Below are 15734 nucleotides of genomic sequence, written 5' to 3' on the forward strand. Positions count from 1 at the left end.
ATGTTATTTGATATATCTGATGGGTGACGCTTTCACAAACGCAAGATTGTTTAAAAGCAGGTCACCTTACATTGCAAGACACCTTCTGAGTGTGAGCTGATGAGCCCTCAATAGACGACGGCCTTATCTGCAGCTCCAGCACAAGCGATGGAACACTTCCCTCCAATGAAGCTCTCGTCCCGGATTACTCTAATCCAATAGCCATTCTCCATGCCGCCCTCCTCTTCTCCGGCATCGGAGCCATTCATGTCCCTAATGAGATTACGAGAGACGAGTGGAAACCAACATTTCCAGGGATTGTTTTTGGAGGGGTCGGTAGTTCTAACACCTGTCATTCGCATCGATCTGCCGGCCCGACACTTGCTAAATCTCTGAGGGCCGAGAGTCGCTGACCTCCATCGATCGACCATTTGTATGCATGGGAACGTGCGATGGCTGTTCTTTTAGCGAGGGTAAAATTGGTTTTGGACATGCGTGGGCATCGCTGTGTCATTAGGGGCTCGCTGCTGACTCTCCTGCCCACTCGCTGAGATCTCGTCCTGTGAAGAATGGCATAATCCTCCTGGGCCGAGTCAAAAACGGATGGATGGTGGGTGGATGGAGTAGTGAAATCTGTGGAGGAGGATGTAGAGACGTGCGGCTTGATGCGCAGCTAGAACTTTGGGCCATCAAAGCGGTTGGTAATGGGTGAAGGAGGAGCAGGAACAGTCCGTGTGAAAGCAGCGATGGGACGGAAATAGAAAACACACGTGTTAGCATGAACAACATTCATGTGGAAAACACAGAGTGACTAGAAATGCATAAAAGATGATATTCAGTAAGATTTAACTGCACTAACTCTATCAGATGAGAAGGAAACTTGAACAGAATTGATCTGGATAATGACACTACAGTCTGTAGAACACTGTTTATTTTCCTGTTTATTACTGTGAAGCTGTGTTGTATAAAGCACTATTGAAATAATTGTGACTTGACTTGAATCCAAAGGATTGAGGACGTTTTTACACGCATTGGTAAATTTTCAGATGCTTTTCATAGCATTTATTTCAGACTGAGAAATGAAAACAGTTATTTTATTGCACTTCATCTATTTGCTTCTTTAGATTTCTGAGTTTTTTCAGTCTTCTTCTGTAGAGTGTTTTCCTCTTACAAACATCAAACTTATTCCTGTGTATTCTAAAGGTTTGTTCGCATTTCATTCACACTGATTTATACAACATTTTACTCCTAAAATCATGGTGAAAATGTGTTTGTTTTCTGTCTGTTATTAAGGAGTGATAAAAAGATAAAAATAGATTTCCAACAGCAAACGATTTATAAAGCTGAGATTAATGTTCTGTAAATGTATGCCAATTAGTGCATATTTAATTAGATGATGCCTTATTTGCATATTTAAATATAACGATCCAGAAATCTTGTAACTTTTTAATCTGTTCACCTAGGGTATTTTGCCTTAAATTAATAAACTCCTACAGATCATATTATTTGATGTATTTAGACTCACTGTGGTAATTAACTTATTTAAAACTTCAATTTGACTCACTTTGTTGTGAACAGGCCTTTATTGTGACGCCCGTCTGCCTGGAAAACACAAGCATTAAACATGGCAAAGACATCTATAAATACATGCAGCTCTTCATTGACGGCCAATTACCTGGTGAGATTCCCAAAGAGCAGCTGCTGTCATCTGGACGTCTCACTTCAGCCCCAATCAATTTACACATCACTCTTCTGTGCCGTCGTTCTCACAGCGCAAGCAGAGGTCTTTCAGGACGGACCTTCATCCTTTCATGTGGCTCTTTTCATCTTCCTCACGCTCTTTGAAGAACGAACCTCTTGCTTTCATGAGCAACTCGAAAAAAAACAAACATGCAAACCATCAGACCGCCTTTCATGTGTTTGCTGTTGCTCCATTTCCACTACACAATATATAAATATTGATAATATATTAAACATTAATAATATATAATATAAAACATTCAAAATATAAAATAAAATATATACTGAAATAGAAAAAAAACTATAAGCCATGCTGTCTTTATTTGATTTTGCACCAATCTCCAATTTACTAAATATGTGTGTGTGTATATATATATATATATACACTCACTGGCCACTTTATTAGGTACACCTTGCTAGTTCTGGGTTGGACCCCTTTTTTTGTATTGAACACAAACATATGTATTTTTCTGCAATTATATAACTTAGGCGCAGTGAATAGCACAATTTTTCTTAAGCTGTGCCTTTAGCCCCGTTGTACCCTATATACTCAAAAAAGTATAAAAATACACATTTATATAAAATATAACTGAATAATAAAATAATTTATTTTATTATCCATATATATACCGTATATGTGTGTGTGTGTGTGTGTGTGTGTGTTTTGAAATTAAGTTTTTAAGAAAAACATTTTCATTTGCACTTATTACTTCACTTATTTTAAATGTACTCTGAATCAGGCCTTAAAGAAATTAAACCTGGAGCAATATCGACGACTTGATGTCTTCCTTCCAAATAAAAGCTGTGGCTCTGCTGTTCACGGTTCTATATCTGAAGTAGACTGGAAGTTTGGCAGAGATCACGGAGGTCAGACGGCATCATAACGCTGGATATCAGAGCCGAGATAAGACTGATCTCTGCAGACAGCGGCGCGGCACGGACTCATGGGTAATGACCCTCTCAATATGCTCTCGACACGTATGTGCAGACAGTTACACTCCAATAACAAGTGTGAAACGCTCTTCAATATTCAGTTGTTTGCAGAAGCGCTCTCATCTTGAGCTGTAGAGCCCAATAAGCAGCTAACTATAACTGACAGGGAGGAGGGAGGGAAGAAAGCGAGAGAAATCACACACGGCCATCACAGACTGTTTGCTTTTCCAAGCTGCCGGTGTGAAATAAAAATAAACGCTTCTGAAAGAGGAGAGCGGCGCTCTGCGGGAGATGAGGACTTCATCCAGAGGCGTTGGATGTTGAGAACAGCGAGATGAACGTGTGCGTCGGGCGAAAGAGACACAGCAGGTCAACAGACTCTCACTGGTGCATCATGGGAAACGATGCTGCTGCATCACACACTTTCACTGCTGACTTTGCCACTTTGTGTAGTTTGAAGGAGGTTGGAGAGCTTCAGAGGTGATCAGAATGAAAAATAACATGCAGAGCTGGGTAGCAGCTAATTACATGTAATTGGGATTACGTAATCAGATTCCAAAAATTGGTTACACTTTTAAAGGTGTCCTTGTTACAGTGTGATTATAAACATGACCCTGCAGCACAAAAGCAGTCATGAGTAACACAGGTATATTTGTAGCAATAGACAACAATACATTGTATGGGTCAAAATTATCAATTTTTCATTTATGCCAAAAATCATTAGGATATTAAGATCATGTTCCATGAAGATTTCCTACCGTAAATATATCAAAACTTCATTTTTGATTAGTAATATGCATTGCTAAGAACTTCATTTGAACAACTTTAAAGGAGATTTTCTCAATATTTAGATTTTTTTGCTCCCTCAGATTCCAGATTTTCTAATAGTTGTATCTCAGACAAATATTGTCCGATCATAACAAACCATACACCAATGGAAAGATTATTTAATCAGATTTTCACAAAATTGACCCTTATGACTGGTTTTGTGGTCCAGGGTCACATTTTAAGTCATTATACCCTGTCTGAGCAAAATCAGTAAGTTTTAGTCCACTGCAATAACATTAACTAGCGTTTATGGGAAACAACATAAATTCACCTTCTGTTCAATTCAATGCATTTAATGTGAAAACATGTCATGGCTTAAGTGCATGAAAAAACAGCCTGTTCTGCTTCCCCCTCAATAGTTAGGAGAAATGAATAAGACAACTCGTTCAGAAGGACGACGACTTGCAGGTGACGAGCGCCGGATCTGACACTCATGTGAACTACAGAAGCGGCCCGGAGAAAGCGAGAGGAGGGAGAAACACCGACACACACACAGCCTCTCTCTCCCGCGATCTGCTGCTTTGTGCTGCGAGAAGATAAACGATTGGGAGCTGCGTGGGATGTTTTCCCCCAGGAAGCCGGTAACAATGCCAAGATGCTGATGAAGGGTGGAGGAGCGAGGGGAGCGGCGTAGGAGGGACGGATGCTGCATGTGTGGGGTGGGATACGGGGAAGTGACTGAGAAAGACATGATTTAATGGGATGCGGTCTCAGATCGGTTTAGAGGGTCCTGTAGAAGTGTTGCCGTGCCATTTAGCTGCAGAGCTCCCTACAGACATCCTCTAGAAATCGATGGCTGGCAAAGCGGACAAATAAATGCTATGGTCCGGGGCACGATGGGACGGTGCGCTGGAGACTCAGGCCTGACCCCAGCCGCGTGTTTGGGGTGAAAAATCGTTCCCGCTCGCAAGCCCTCGCGCTCTTTGGTGCTCCCTGTGTTTCTCAGAAAACTCCCAGATAATTACTGGCTCTCGCTCCAAAGCAGGATCGATAGCAGCGGAGAACGGGCCACCGGGTCACCACTCCCATTTGAAATGCCAACATTTACACTCGTGCAAACCTCTCCAGGCCATTCTCATCTCCAGCTCATGATTGTCTGAATTCTCCAGACCCCGCAGCGCTCGCTTTTTTGCTGCAGATAAACTAGATTTCTTCAAGATCACCTGAAACGATCAAACTTAACAAACCTGGCTGGAGTCCCAGTACAAACCCTGCAGGATGCTTCACACTTAAAAATAAAGGGTTTTTTTTTGCACTGATGCCAATCAAAACACCATTTTTGGCTCCTCAAAGGACCTTTTAATGATGATCTTAACCCTCTTCTTGTATCCCTGTCATTACTGTAAATGCCAGTTATTGTCATCTCATTGGACTAAAACTTACTGACTTTGCTCAGATAAATTGATAACGTTTGTACGTTTTCTGTTTGGAACATTGTTACACTTGTCATGTTCCTGTTCTAAAATGAATGGCCTACAAAAAATGCCTTGTAAATCTCTCATTATGCTGTATTATTACCCAATCTTGTATTCAATCTTTTTTGTCAGCTAGTTTTCTTTCAGTTAGCACAGATCTGAGCTCATGCACCTCTCATGTTTTTCAGTGAACATTGCCAAAACTATCCATAAAATAATGCTTTTTTACTCTTAAACTGAGGTGCATGAGCTCACAACGAGGCCTACACTGCAAAAAAGTATTTTTGCCTTGTTTTCTAGTATAAATATCTACACATTCTTGAATCAAGATGTCTTGTTTTCTGAAAAAATTATTACAATTTTGTTAGTTTACTCGTTTATAAGTCACTCAATGGCCCAGGACCTAAATATATTGCTGATATGCTCACTGAATATAAACCGAACAGACCACTCAGATCATTAGGATCGAGTCAGTTAGAAATACCAAGGGTTCACACAAAACAAGGGGAGTCTGCTTTTAGCTATTATGCGGCCCGCAGCTGGAACCAGCTTCCAGAAGAGATCAGATGTGCTAAAACATTAGCCACATTTAAATCCAGACTCAAAACTCATCTGTTTAACTGTGCATTTACTGAATGAGCACTGTGCTATATGTCCCAACTGACTGCAATGCATTTTATGTATCATTTTTATTTCTAATTGTTCTAAATTCATTTGGAACAGTTCTTTAGTTCTTCAATGGATGTTGAAGGTTCTTCATAGAATCATGGATGCCGATAGAGAAGCTTTATTTGGCTGGAGAACATTGGGTCAAGTGAAGACAACACTTCTGAACATGTGAATCGAGCAGACAGATCATGTTCGTGTTACTTAACTTTCTGTAAAATTAATCATGTGGCAAGTATTGCACTGAATAGAGGTTTGAGTTGTTTGAGGAGATCAGCGAGGGTCCATTAGCTCTCGTCGGCCCACGCTCGCTCTTAAATCTGCTCCTGGAACAGCAGAGAAGCGTCTTCAGGACGGCAGTACATCAGCAAACCTGCGCATAAAACACCGTCTGTCACGGGACGGGCTGTGTAATGGCATTTAGTCCTTTCTCTGGTATAATGGGAATATAAGCCGCATGCAGCAGCGGGCCTGCGATTGGCTCGAGGTGTTGAAGCACGAACCACCTACGTAGTCCTATCTGCTGCTATTCAGCCATCATTTAATCCTGACACTAATCTGCACACAAACAGGCCAGTGCCAATGCATTTAAGAGCCAAAGGCCTCACCATCTTCAAATTAGGTCTAAAACCATGTTTGTTGCCGAGCAGAGTTTAAACAATGGCTCATCAATGTTAAACATCGAGTCTCGGGTTTAAGTGCAGCGGCATGAGCCGACCGTTGAGGAAGACTTTGTGGTTTTCACTTTGAGATCTCGACACAGAAGCTTATGCAACCCATTGCGTGGGAGTCGGTATTTGAGGCACAAAACCAGATTTAGATAATCTCATATAGCACTTCCTACACACAGAATCCATATTTTTGTGGCCAGCGCTGACCTGACGCTCGCTGCGCAAACCAGGCATCTTCTCATGATTGTGTGAGAACGAGCTTTAAACGAACATGTAGCGTGTGTTCAGACCCCGGATCATTCTGTCATCATTCACATCATTCTGTCATCATTCACATCATTCTGTCATCATTCACATCATTCTGTCATCATTCACATCATTCTGTCATCATTCACATCATTCTGTCATCATTCACATCATTCTGTCATCATTCACATCATTCTGTCATCATTCACACTCCATTGCACCGAGCAATTTTCTGACCTAGTATTTTTGTTGTTTTCCAGTAAAATATCTAAACATCCTTAAATTAAGATACTTTAACTTGAAAGGAAAAATGTTCAATATACATTTAAGAAGCAAAATGATATAATTAAGTCTTGCTTTCGGGAAAAAAGGGTCAAAATTAAGTGAGTTTATGATTAAAACTAGAACAAATATCTGTCTGAAAAATAAACTTGTTTTCCTTTGAATTAAGTCATTTTTCTGACCGCACTGGCACATTTGTTGGTTGTTTTAAGCTTTTTGATACATTTTTCAGAAAACGAGAATTAATATATTATGCTTTCTTGCTTAAAATAAATAATTCTTGATCTAAGAATGTTTAGATATTTTTAATGGAAAACAAGACTAGTAAGAAAATATTTTTTTCATTGTTTAAAATGTTCAAACCTGTATTCCTTTCTTTTGTGAAACACAAATGAAGATATTTTGAATAATGTTGGGAATGAAACACCATTGTTCCCCATTAACTTCCAAATTAAAAAAATCAAAGCAGACATCTCAAAATATTTTCTTTTGTGTTTAACAGAGGAGTCGTGAGGAAGAGTAAATGACAGAATGATGATTTCTAGGTGAACATTGCTTTAATGTTTATTGCACTGAGGAACAGCACTAAATAAAACAGTGGAGTACATCAGGAACTATACCATACATGCAGAGCAAAAGCCCAAACACTAAACTAACATGAATAAATCAAAATGTGAAATGAATGTAAATTTGCACTGATGTCCTGAAAACACATGCTACCCATCAGTGATATATTTGCCTGGTTTGAGTGTTTGGATCTTAGTAAAGCCTGACATCATATCACGCCACATGAACGTCATATGCTGTTAGCACATTCTGATGAGTTATTATTTCCATAACAGGATGTGCTACCTGCATATTTAACACATTTCACACGGTTCTAGCACATCCAACAGCTTCTCTCGGGTCTCATGACACCCGTCACCTGAGTTATAGCGTTTAACCGCAGGTCGAACAAGTCTCCCAGCTGCGGTTTCATATAGATATATATAGCACGTCAGGGGAGGCGCAGAGTGGTAAAACATTAATTAATGGTTAATAATTTCAATAGCAGAAATAATCCCTTAAAAACTAAAAGAAGCAGTTTTTTGTGCAAGAGACGTCATTAGCGCTCCTCTCTTTGCGATCAGATGATTTTAAATCAGTAAAAGCACAGCTCTCCCGTGTCCGGAGCAGCTCGAGCCGTTTCTCATCTCAGAACACCTGACCGATGCATGAATGATACGAAAACTACATCTCCTCATTGGATAACGCAAACCAGTGTCACGCTAGTAAAGTTTTAATGGATGACAATAGTAATCAAGGTAAAGACGATCAGAGTGATATACAGGAGTCTGTTATTATTAATGCCAAAACTAACTTGGTCCATGTGCTTTCAGTGCATTGATCGCTATTGCATCAATACAATATGCATGAACACATTTCAATATATTCAATGCATGTCCTGTGAGTGTTTTATAACGGATGCTGACTGAAGAAGCACGTTTTAGAGTATGTGGTCAGTGGTTTAGTGTTTCTGAATGGATCCGTACAGTAGCACATGCAGTCACGGCAGCTGGTTTAGTGGTGTTTTCCCTGTGGTCCAGTTAGGTATTGCAGCTTGACTTGTGCTTATTTACAAATGTGTTATTTCCTTTAAGCTATTTTTGCTGTTGCACTTTATACATTTTTTTTTTTTTTACTGTCTAAAATTACTATTGAAGTGTTTTTGTGTGTTTTTCTTTTACTAGGGGTGACAAGTCGACATCGTTTCAAAAGGCAGGTCCACTGTCTTTGATATTTTCACAAAAAATTATCATGCTTTTTTTTTTTTTTTTAAGGATCCCCCCCCCCAGCTTATTGCACGTGGTGTTCCCAATCAAAAACGCCCGGCCATTTTTAAAATTGCTGATACATTTCTCTGGTTATGCTGCATTATCAAATACTGGATTCAATCTTTTTGTCTGCTCGTTTTCTTCCAATTAGCACAGGTTTCGTGTTTCAAAGCCGATTGATCATAGGCCTCTTCTGAGTTGCATCTCAGTTTTTGAGTGAATATTGTCCAAATTGTCCACTAAAAAGATGCATAAACTCAGATCAATGAGGCCTTCGATCAATCCGGTTCAAAAAGAAACAAAACCTGTGCTAACTGAAAGAAAACAAGTTGCAAAGAGGTCCAATCCAATATTTGGTTATAATACAGCATCATGAGAGATTTACAAGCAATATTTAAAGGGCTAGTTATTTTTGAACAGGAATATGAAATTGGCCGAGTTCACGAAATAGAGTCAGTCTGCACTTATTCCACTTTGACAGAAAGGTTGAGGTAGAGCTGTGCAATTAATTGAAATAGTTTCGATTTCGGCTTCCAACGATTATGAAAATACAATAATTGATGTAAAACGATTATTGTGCTCAATTCCACCGCTTTCCAGCGATGTGCTTTTTCTCCTCCGTAAAAGCCCAAACTTCACGTGCAAATCAGTGAAATCATGTAACGTGACTTTCGTAAAATGGGACGTGGTTGATTTATTAATGTTTATTTTGATGTCATGTTTAAAAAGCGTGAAAGAGACCTGACGGAACACAACACAGACAAGTCATCTTTTAGCTCAAGCTGCGCGCCTAATCGTTCAAACACACGCAAAAATGCGTCAAAATACGGCGAGTGCTAAACAAAAAGAGCATGATAAATCACACTTTAGCAGTTGTAGTTTATATGTGTGCTGAAAAAAAGTGGAAGCGGTGAAAGAGGAAGGGATAAGAGCTTGAGGTGAGCAGTTTTGTTTTAGTGCAGTGGTCTCAAACTCAATTCCTGGAGGGCCACAGCTCTAAAGAGTTTAGCTTCAAATCACACCTGCATGGAAGTTTCTACTGATCCTGAAGACCTTGATTAGCTGGATCAGGTGTGTTTGATTAAGGTTGGAGCCAAACTGTGCAGAGCTGTGGCCCTCCAGGAATTGAGTTTGAGACCAGTGTTTTAGCGCCATGTCGTATTTTTATTGGCTGGTCAGTAAACGTGGGTCGTAGCAGCAAACACACTGTGCGATGATCATGCTGTATTGTAGGCTATCTTTGGTCGCAAGACCGTGACACAGCCGTCTTTGAATCTCTCTCACTGTACGACACAGAACCACCGATCAGAAGCCAGGATCACAGAAATCACGATTGTTTCACGATACAGCCGGAAATCTTGCAGTGTGTTTAGGGCTCAAGTTAGTAACGTGCCAATACACTTTGAGGAAAGTAGAGCAGAAACTTTGTGAAAAATGGGTTTGCAGATATTTCCTCTCTCCGCTCTAAAGTTATTGTACCGTCTCGGGCTTGTTTGGCGAGGCTTTCAAACTGGAACAAAAGCTGAAGTTCTGAACCGCCTTTTGTTGTCACCACCGCCTCGATTTTACGTCAACTTTCTGTTTTCCGCGTCTTTGATTTTGGACAAGGTTTGGCCCTCGAAAAGGGAATTGAAAATAACAAGGACCGCATCCTCCACAGACATGTGTGTGAAAATCTGTCCGTCGTCCCAAAGAGAGCGTGGGCGTGCGTGAGAGGAGTGGGAGAGCTGAGCGTTGCCATGGCAACAGCATCCGTGCGGTTTATGGAAACGCTACGGGAGCGGGATCAAGCTGCGGAGGACAACAGAGCGCTGGAAGAAGTGCTGCAAGGAAAGTTTTCCTGCAGCTCAGACAGAGACAAGCTCATGGGTTTGAGTCCTTGAGAATGCATGAATTGAGAAAAACATGTATACACACTCAGGATAATATTTAGGGATACATTTACAAATGTATTTGAATTGCATGTGAAATTCACATGCATATGGATTATGCAGTTTTAACATCAATTTATGAACCTAATCCATATTTGTGATTGACCCTGGACCACAAAGCCAGTCATAAGGGTCCATTTTCTTTGTTGTTGAAATTGAGATGTATATATCATCTGAAGCTGAATAAATAATCTTTCCATTGATGTATGGTTTGTTATGATCGGACAATATTTGTCTGAGATACAACTATTAGAAAATCTGGAATCTGAGGGTGCAAAAAAATCTAAATATTGAGAAAATCTCCTTTAAAGTTGTTCAAATGAAGTTCTTAGCAATGCATATTACTAATCAAAAATGAAGTTTTGATATATTTACGGTAGGAAATGTACTAAATATCTTCATGGAACATGATCTTAATATCCTAATGATTTTTGTCATAAAAGAGAAATGTATAATTTTGATCCATACAATGTATTGTTGTCTATTGCTACAGATATACCTGTGTTACTCATGACTGCTGTTGTGCTGCAGGGACACAGAGCACAAAATGAAACCATTGAAATATTTTTTGTAATTTTTTTAGAGTCAGTTTAGTACATCAGTTTAAACTAAATGAAAATAAGAAATGTTGCCTTGGCAACTAGCTGAAATGGCATAGTTTATTATGAACTATTTGCCATTATTTGATTTAATTTAAATCATATTTTCAGAGTGCACTTATTCACATTGCTTAGAATCGGCGCAAATTTATTTAGTTAAAAAGAATGAATGCATGAGATAGATAGAAAGGAGAAATATATTAATACATAAGCTGGTTATTGATTATTTAAAACATTCATTATTATATATTTATCAGTTTATTGGTACTACAGCAGAAATCTGACCTGCATGACTGACACATATGTATCACATTAAGATTGTTAACACTCTGCAGTCCAAATGGAGTTTATATGCAGTTCAAATGCATAAACCTTAAATTTAAGTCTTAATATTTTTTGAGTGCACTTTATTTTGAGAAACACATTTTCTGAGCATGTGCAAGACGTCTGATTCATTAGTCTCCGTAATTATGACAACACCATCTACTACCAATATAAGAAATACCATTTTGCAATGAAGCAGCATTTACATTTTTATGTATTTGTCATATGCTTGTATCCAAAGCGACTATCTGCATTCAAAAACATTTGATCAGTTCTTGCTTCCCGTGGGATTGGAACCCATGACCTTGGTGTTGCATAATAAATATAAACGTAAAGTTTTGAGGCTCGTAAGACGTTCAGCAAGTTGTTTATCAGCTGGATCCAAACCGCTGGTCTGATCTGATCTGGAGCAGAAGTTTCTCAAACTAACGTCCCGTGTATTAACGTCAGTGTCGTTTAAAGCCCTTAATGCAATTAAAGCACCGCGAGCGGCACAAAGCGCCAATGAGGCAATGATCATGAAACGAGAACAACGACAATAACAAGTTTGGCTGGAGAGCCTAATTATGCTCAGACATTTTATTTTTAAGTCTGAATTGGAAATTCTTACATTGGTTTGACATTTAGATCCTGGTCAGACGCGTGACATCGTCACGGATAATTAACAGCACTTCATTCTACAGACTGACAACACAGGCCTACATTAATGAACCTGACGCTCGAGCAGAAGCACATCTGATGAGACGATCAGAGCAATATACTGTCTGATCACAACACAGACCGATAACATGATGCTGAACATCGATCCGGACTTTACTCTCTAACGTGTGTGTGTGTGTGAGTGTGAGTGTGTATGTGCGTGTGTGTGTGAGTGTGTGTGTGTGAGTGAGAGAGTCAGTGTGTGTGTGTGTGTGAGTCAGTGTGTGTGTGTGTGTGTGTGTGTGTGAGAGAGAGTCAGTGTGTGTGTGTGTGTGTGTGTGTGTGAGTGTGTGTGTGAGTGAGAGAGTCAGTGTGTGTGTGTGAGTCAGTGCGTGTGTGAGTGTGTGTGTGTGTGAGTCAGTGCGTGTGTGTGTGTGTGTGAGTGTGTGCGTGCGCGAGTTGTGATGTTTCCTAAGGCAAAGCGTTGTGAACTCAATCTAGAGCTGCTCTCATCAAGCACACAGTAGGGGAACAGATATTATTAGCATGTGTGAAACCCAACAGATATAAAACCATTTTAGAGCTGATGAGACCCTCGGAGTGCTGATCCAGAAACCATTTCCCACAAATACATGTGAAGCGTTTTAACGGGACATTCTAGAACACTTAACTCTGGCTTAATGCTTTAAGACTGTGCTTTTAAAAGACCAAACTCTGTAAATGTGTTAATAAATCATACTATATTCAGACGAGCAGATGAGTCAGTATACGAACGCAACGCGTTTAGTGTTGTCCTCCCATAGAAAATCATTATAAGGAAAACACCAATGTGGATGCATTAAAACTGTGTTTTATTATGGGCTCTGCCTGTCTGTATATAGTATGATTTATTAATAATGTGTTTACAGAGTCTGGTCTTTCAAAAACAGTCTTAACTAGGGCTGCAAAACGATTAATCGCATTCAGAATAAAGGTTTGTGTTTACATACTGTGTGTGTGTACTGTGTATATTTATTATGTATATAAATACATCTGCTTTATTAATGCGTTTGGTCTTTTAAAAACACTTAATGCATTAAGCCACGTTAAGTGTTTTAGAATGACTCTTTTTAACTCTAAGAACAGGAGTCCAGCAGGAGACCGCCGCACCAGCGGCCTGATTCCGTCCTGTTTCTCCGGCGCTCCGCTCAGAAGAAGCAGGTGTCGGAGGAGAAGGCGCCGGCGAGCCTGAACTCGTCCCGCATCAGCACGCAGAAGAGCCGCTGCGGCAGGGCTTTGGAGTACGGCGCGGGCCGCGGCACACAGGTGCGCAGCAGAACCTCCCGTCCAGCAGGGGGCGGAAAATCCGGAACCACTTTCCTGTCGTCCGTCCCTCCCGAGCGTCCCGTCTCGTCCTCCAGCGGCGCCAGCAGGGCGGCCTGAACACATCCAACACAACACATCAGATTTCACATCAGTCCAGCTGAAAAAACACATTTGAGAGTCAGAGGATCCTCTCAGCAAACGCTCTCGGCGAGACTCAAACCAGCACGTTGCGACCGCAAATTGACGCAATCTATTTTTTTCCCACACAGGAACAAATTCCACTAATTGCAAAGCTGTGACGTCCATCAGCAACAAAAACCACTTCATGAGAATGGAAACGCTTTGAGGCTTCGCTTGTGTTCAGTCACACCGAGGCCCTTTGACCCCGGAGCACAAAACCAGTCATAGGGGTCAATTTTTTTAATTTGAGATGTATACATCATCTGAAGCTGAATAAATGATCTTTCCATTGATGTATGGTTTGTTATGATCGGACAATATTTGGCTGAGATACAACTATTAGAAAATCTGGAATCTGAGGGAGCAAAAAAATCTAAATATTGAGAAAATCTCCTTTAAAGTTGTTCAAATGAAGTTCTCAGCAATGCATATTACTAATCAAAAATTATGTTTTGATATATTTATGGTAGTTAATGTACTAAATATCTTGATGGAACATGATCTTAATATCCTAATGATTTTTGTCATAAAAGAGAAATGTATAATTTTGATCCATACAATGTATTGTTGGCTATTGCTACAGATATACCTGTGTTACTGATGACTGCTTCTGTGCTGCAGGGACACATATGTATATATATATATATACACATATTACACATAGTTGCCCCCCATGTTCTATATTACTTTCAGTCAACGTCGCCCCACGACTTTTACTATTAAAATAGCTTAAATACTGAATCACTACATTATAATAATAATAAAAAATAATTAATATTAGCCTAAAGCACTACAATAATACAGAAATACAAAAAGAACAATGCAAATTACAATAATTAAAATCAATTATATTTCTCAGCAACAGGGAGGTAAAAGAGCTGTGTTTGAAGTAAACTCAAAGCTTCATTGTTTGTAGAGAGAGACTACTTTAATCTCTCTCTCTCTCAAAATGGCCATATTTGAGGAAAACAGTCGAGTAGTTTGGATCACTGGATATAGCTGTCGGTCATTTCTATAGTAAAACAGTTGACTAATATTAAATGATTTGTAACTCTTTCAATGTAAAACTGATGCTTTGCACTGGAATTCATGCTCTGCTTCTGTGAACAGTAAACCCCGCCTACTTTGATTTGATTGGCCATCTCAATTATTTGAGCAATATTTGAAGGACACATACTAATGTTTACATTTTTTTTGAATTATTAATTTAATTATTAAACAATTTTTATCTAAATTAATAAAAAAAACATTTTTTGCTTTGGTGCCAAAATTGGAACGGAGAACAGAGAAATTTTACAGGTATTGGTACAGACAGCTGAAATAATTTTGGGTGATAATGAACATTGCTACACAAATGCTGTGGAGCTCGTGGTTCTGAACCCAGAGCACAAACACCAGACTGAACTACAGCAGAACATGACGTCTATCTCTACTGAACCAACCTCCACGTCCATCAGGAAGCCCTGCCGCGCATCAACAACCACCAGAGCGCAGATCAAACACAGCCATTAGAGTTCAGATATTCTACAGGTTCTCACTGATGTACATCATAATGGTGTCAGTGTCAGATGTTGGATTTTACCTCGTCGCTGGAGTCGGCCAACTTGACGAGCGACAGACAAGCGGTGTTAGGAAAGAACAAACAAAAACAAAAAATGAAGAAAAACAACAAAATACAGGGCCAAATAAGAGCATCTGTAAACGTTCAGTCCGTGCCGCATGCGTCAGATCGAGCCGCGAGGAGTGCATCTCACATTTCACAAACAAATCTGAGAAAAATGCACAAAGAAAAATGAAGCCTATTTTTAAAACCATTAAGATTTTTTGTAGCAATATTTTAAATCAAGCACATTTTTTCATAATGACTACAATCTTGAAATGTGAAAAAAAAGACCTGAACTGAATCATCACTGATCAGGGCTGCGTTTCCCAAAAGCATCGTAAGCCTAAGTAGATTCAGAATCATCACTGACTCTGTTATTTTCCTGTTTATTGCTATGAAACCGCTCTGAAGTGATCTGTACTGGATAAAGCGCTATAGAAATAAGTGTGACTGGAATTTAAATTGTGTGATATTTATACATTACAGTATGACTACTGCCTTTAATAAACGCCTGTTATTGAGAACAACTTTAGTTGGGAGAGGAAATGTGCTTAATTATGGCAATAAATGCTACAATAA

At 39.6% G+C, this 15734-nt stretch overlaps 1 protein-coding gene across 1 annotated transcript in view; it reads right to left on the reverse strand.

The window, feature by feature from the left end:
• Positions 1 to 11977: 11977 nt before the first annotated feature.
• LOC306877268 (rab3 GTPase-activating protein catalytic subunit-like) overlaps positions 11978 to 15734 on the reverse strand; it is a 51403-nt gene continuing 47646 nt past the window's right edge. The window contains exon 25 of the mRNA XM_079428926.1: positions 11978 to 13485. Coding sequence (XP_079285052.1) covers positions 13255 to 13485 — 231 coding nt within the window. The 3' untranslated portion in view covers positions 11978 to 13254. The remainder of the gene's footprint in view (positions 13486 to 15734) is intronic.

Source organism: Barbus barbus, assembly GCF_936440315.1.
Source record: "Barbus barbus genome assembly, chromosome: 11".
Taxonomy (NCBI): Eukaryota; Metazoa; Chordata; class Actinopteri; order Cypriniformes; family Cyprinidae; genus Barbus; species Barbus barbus.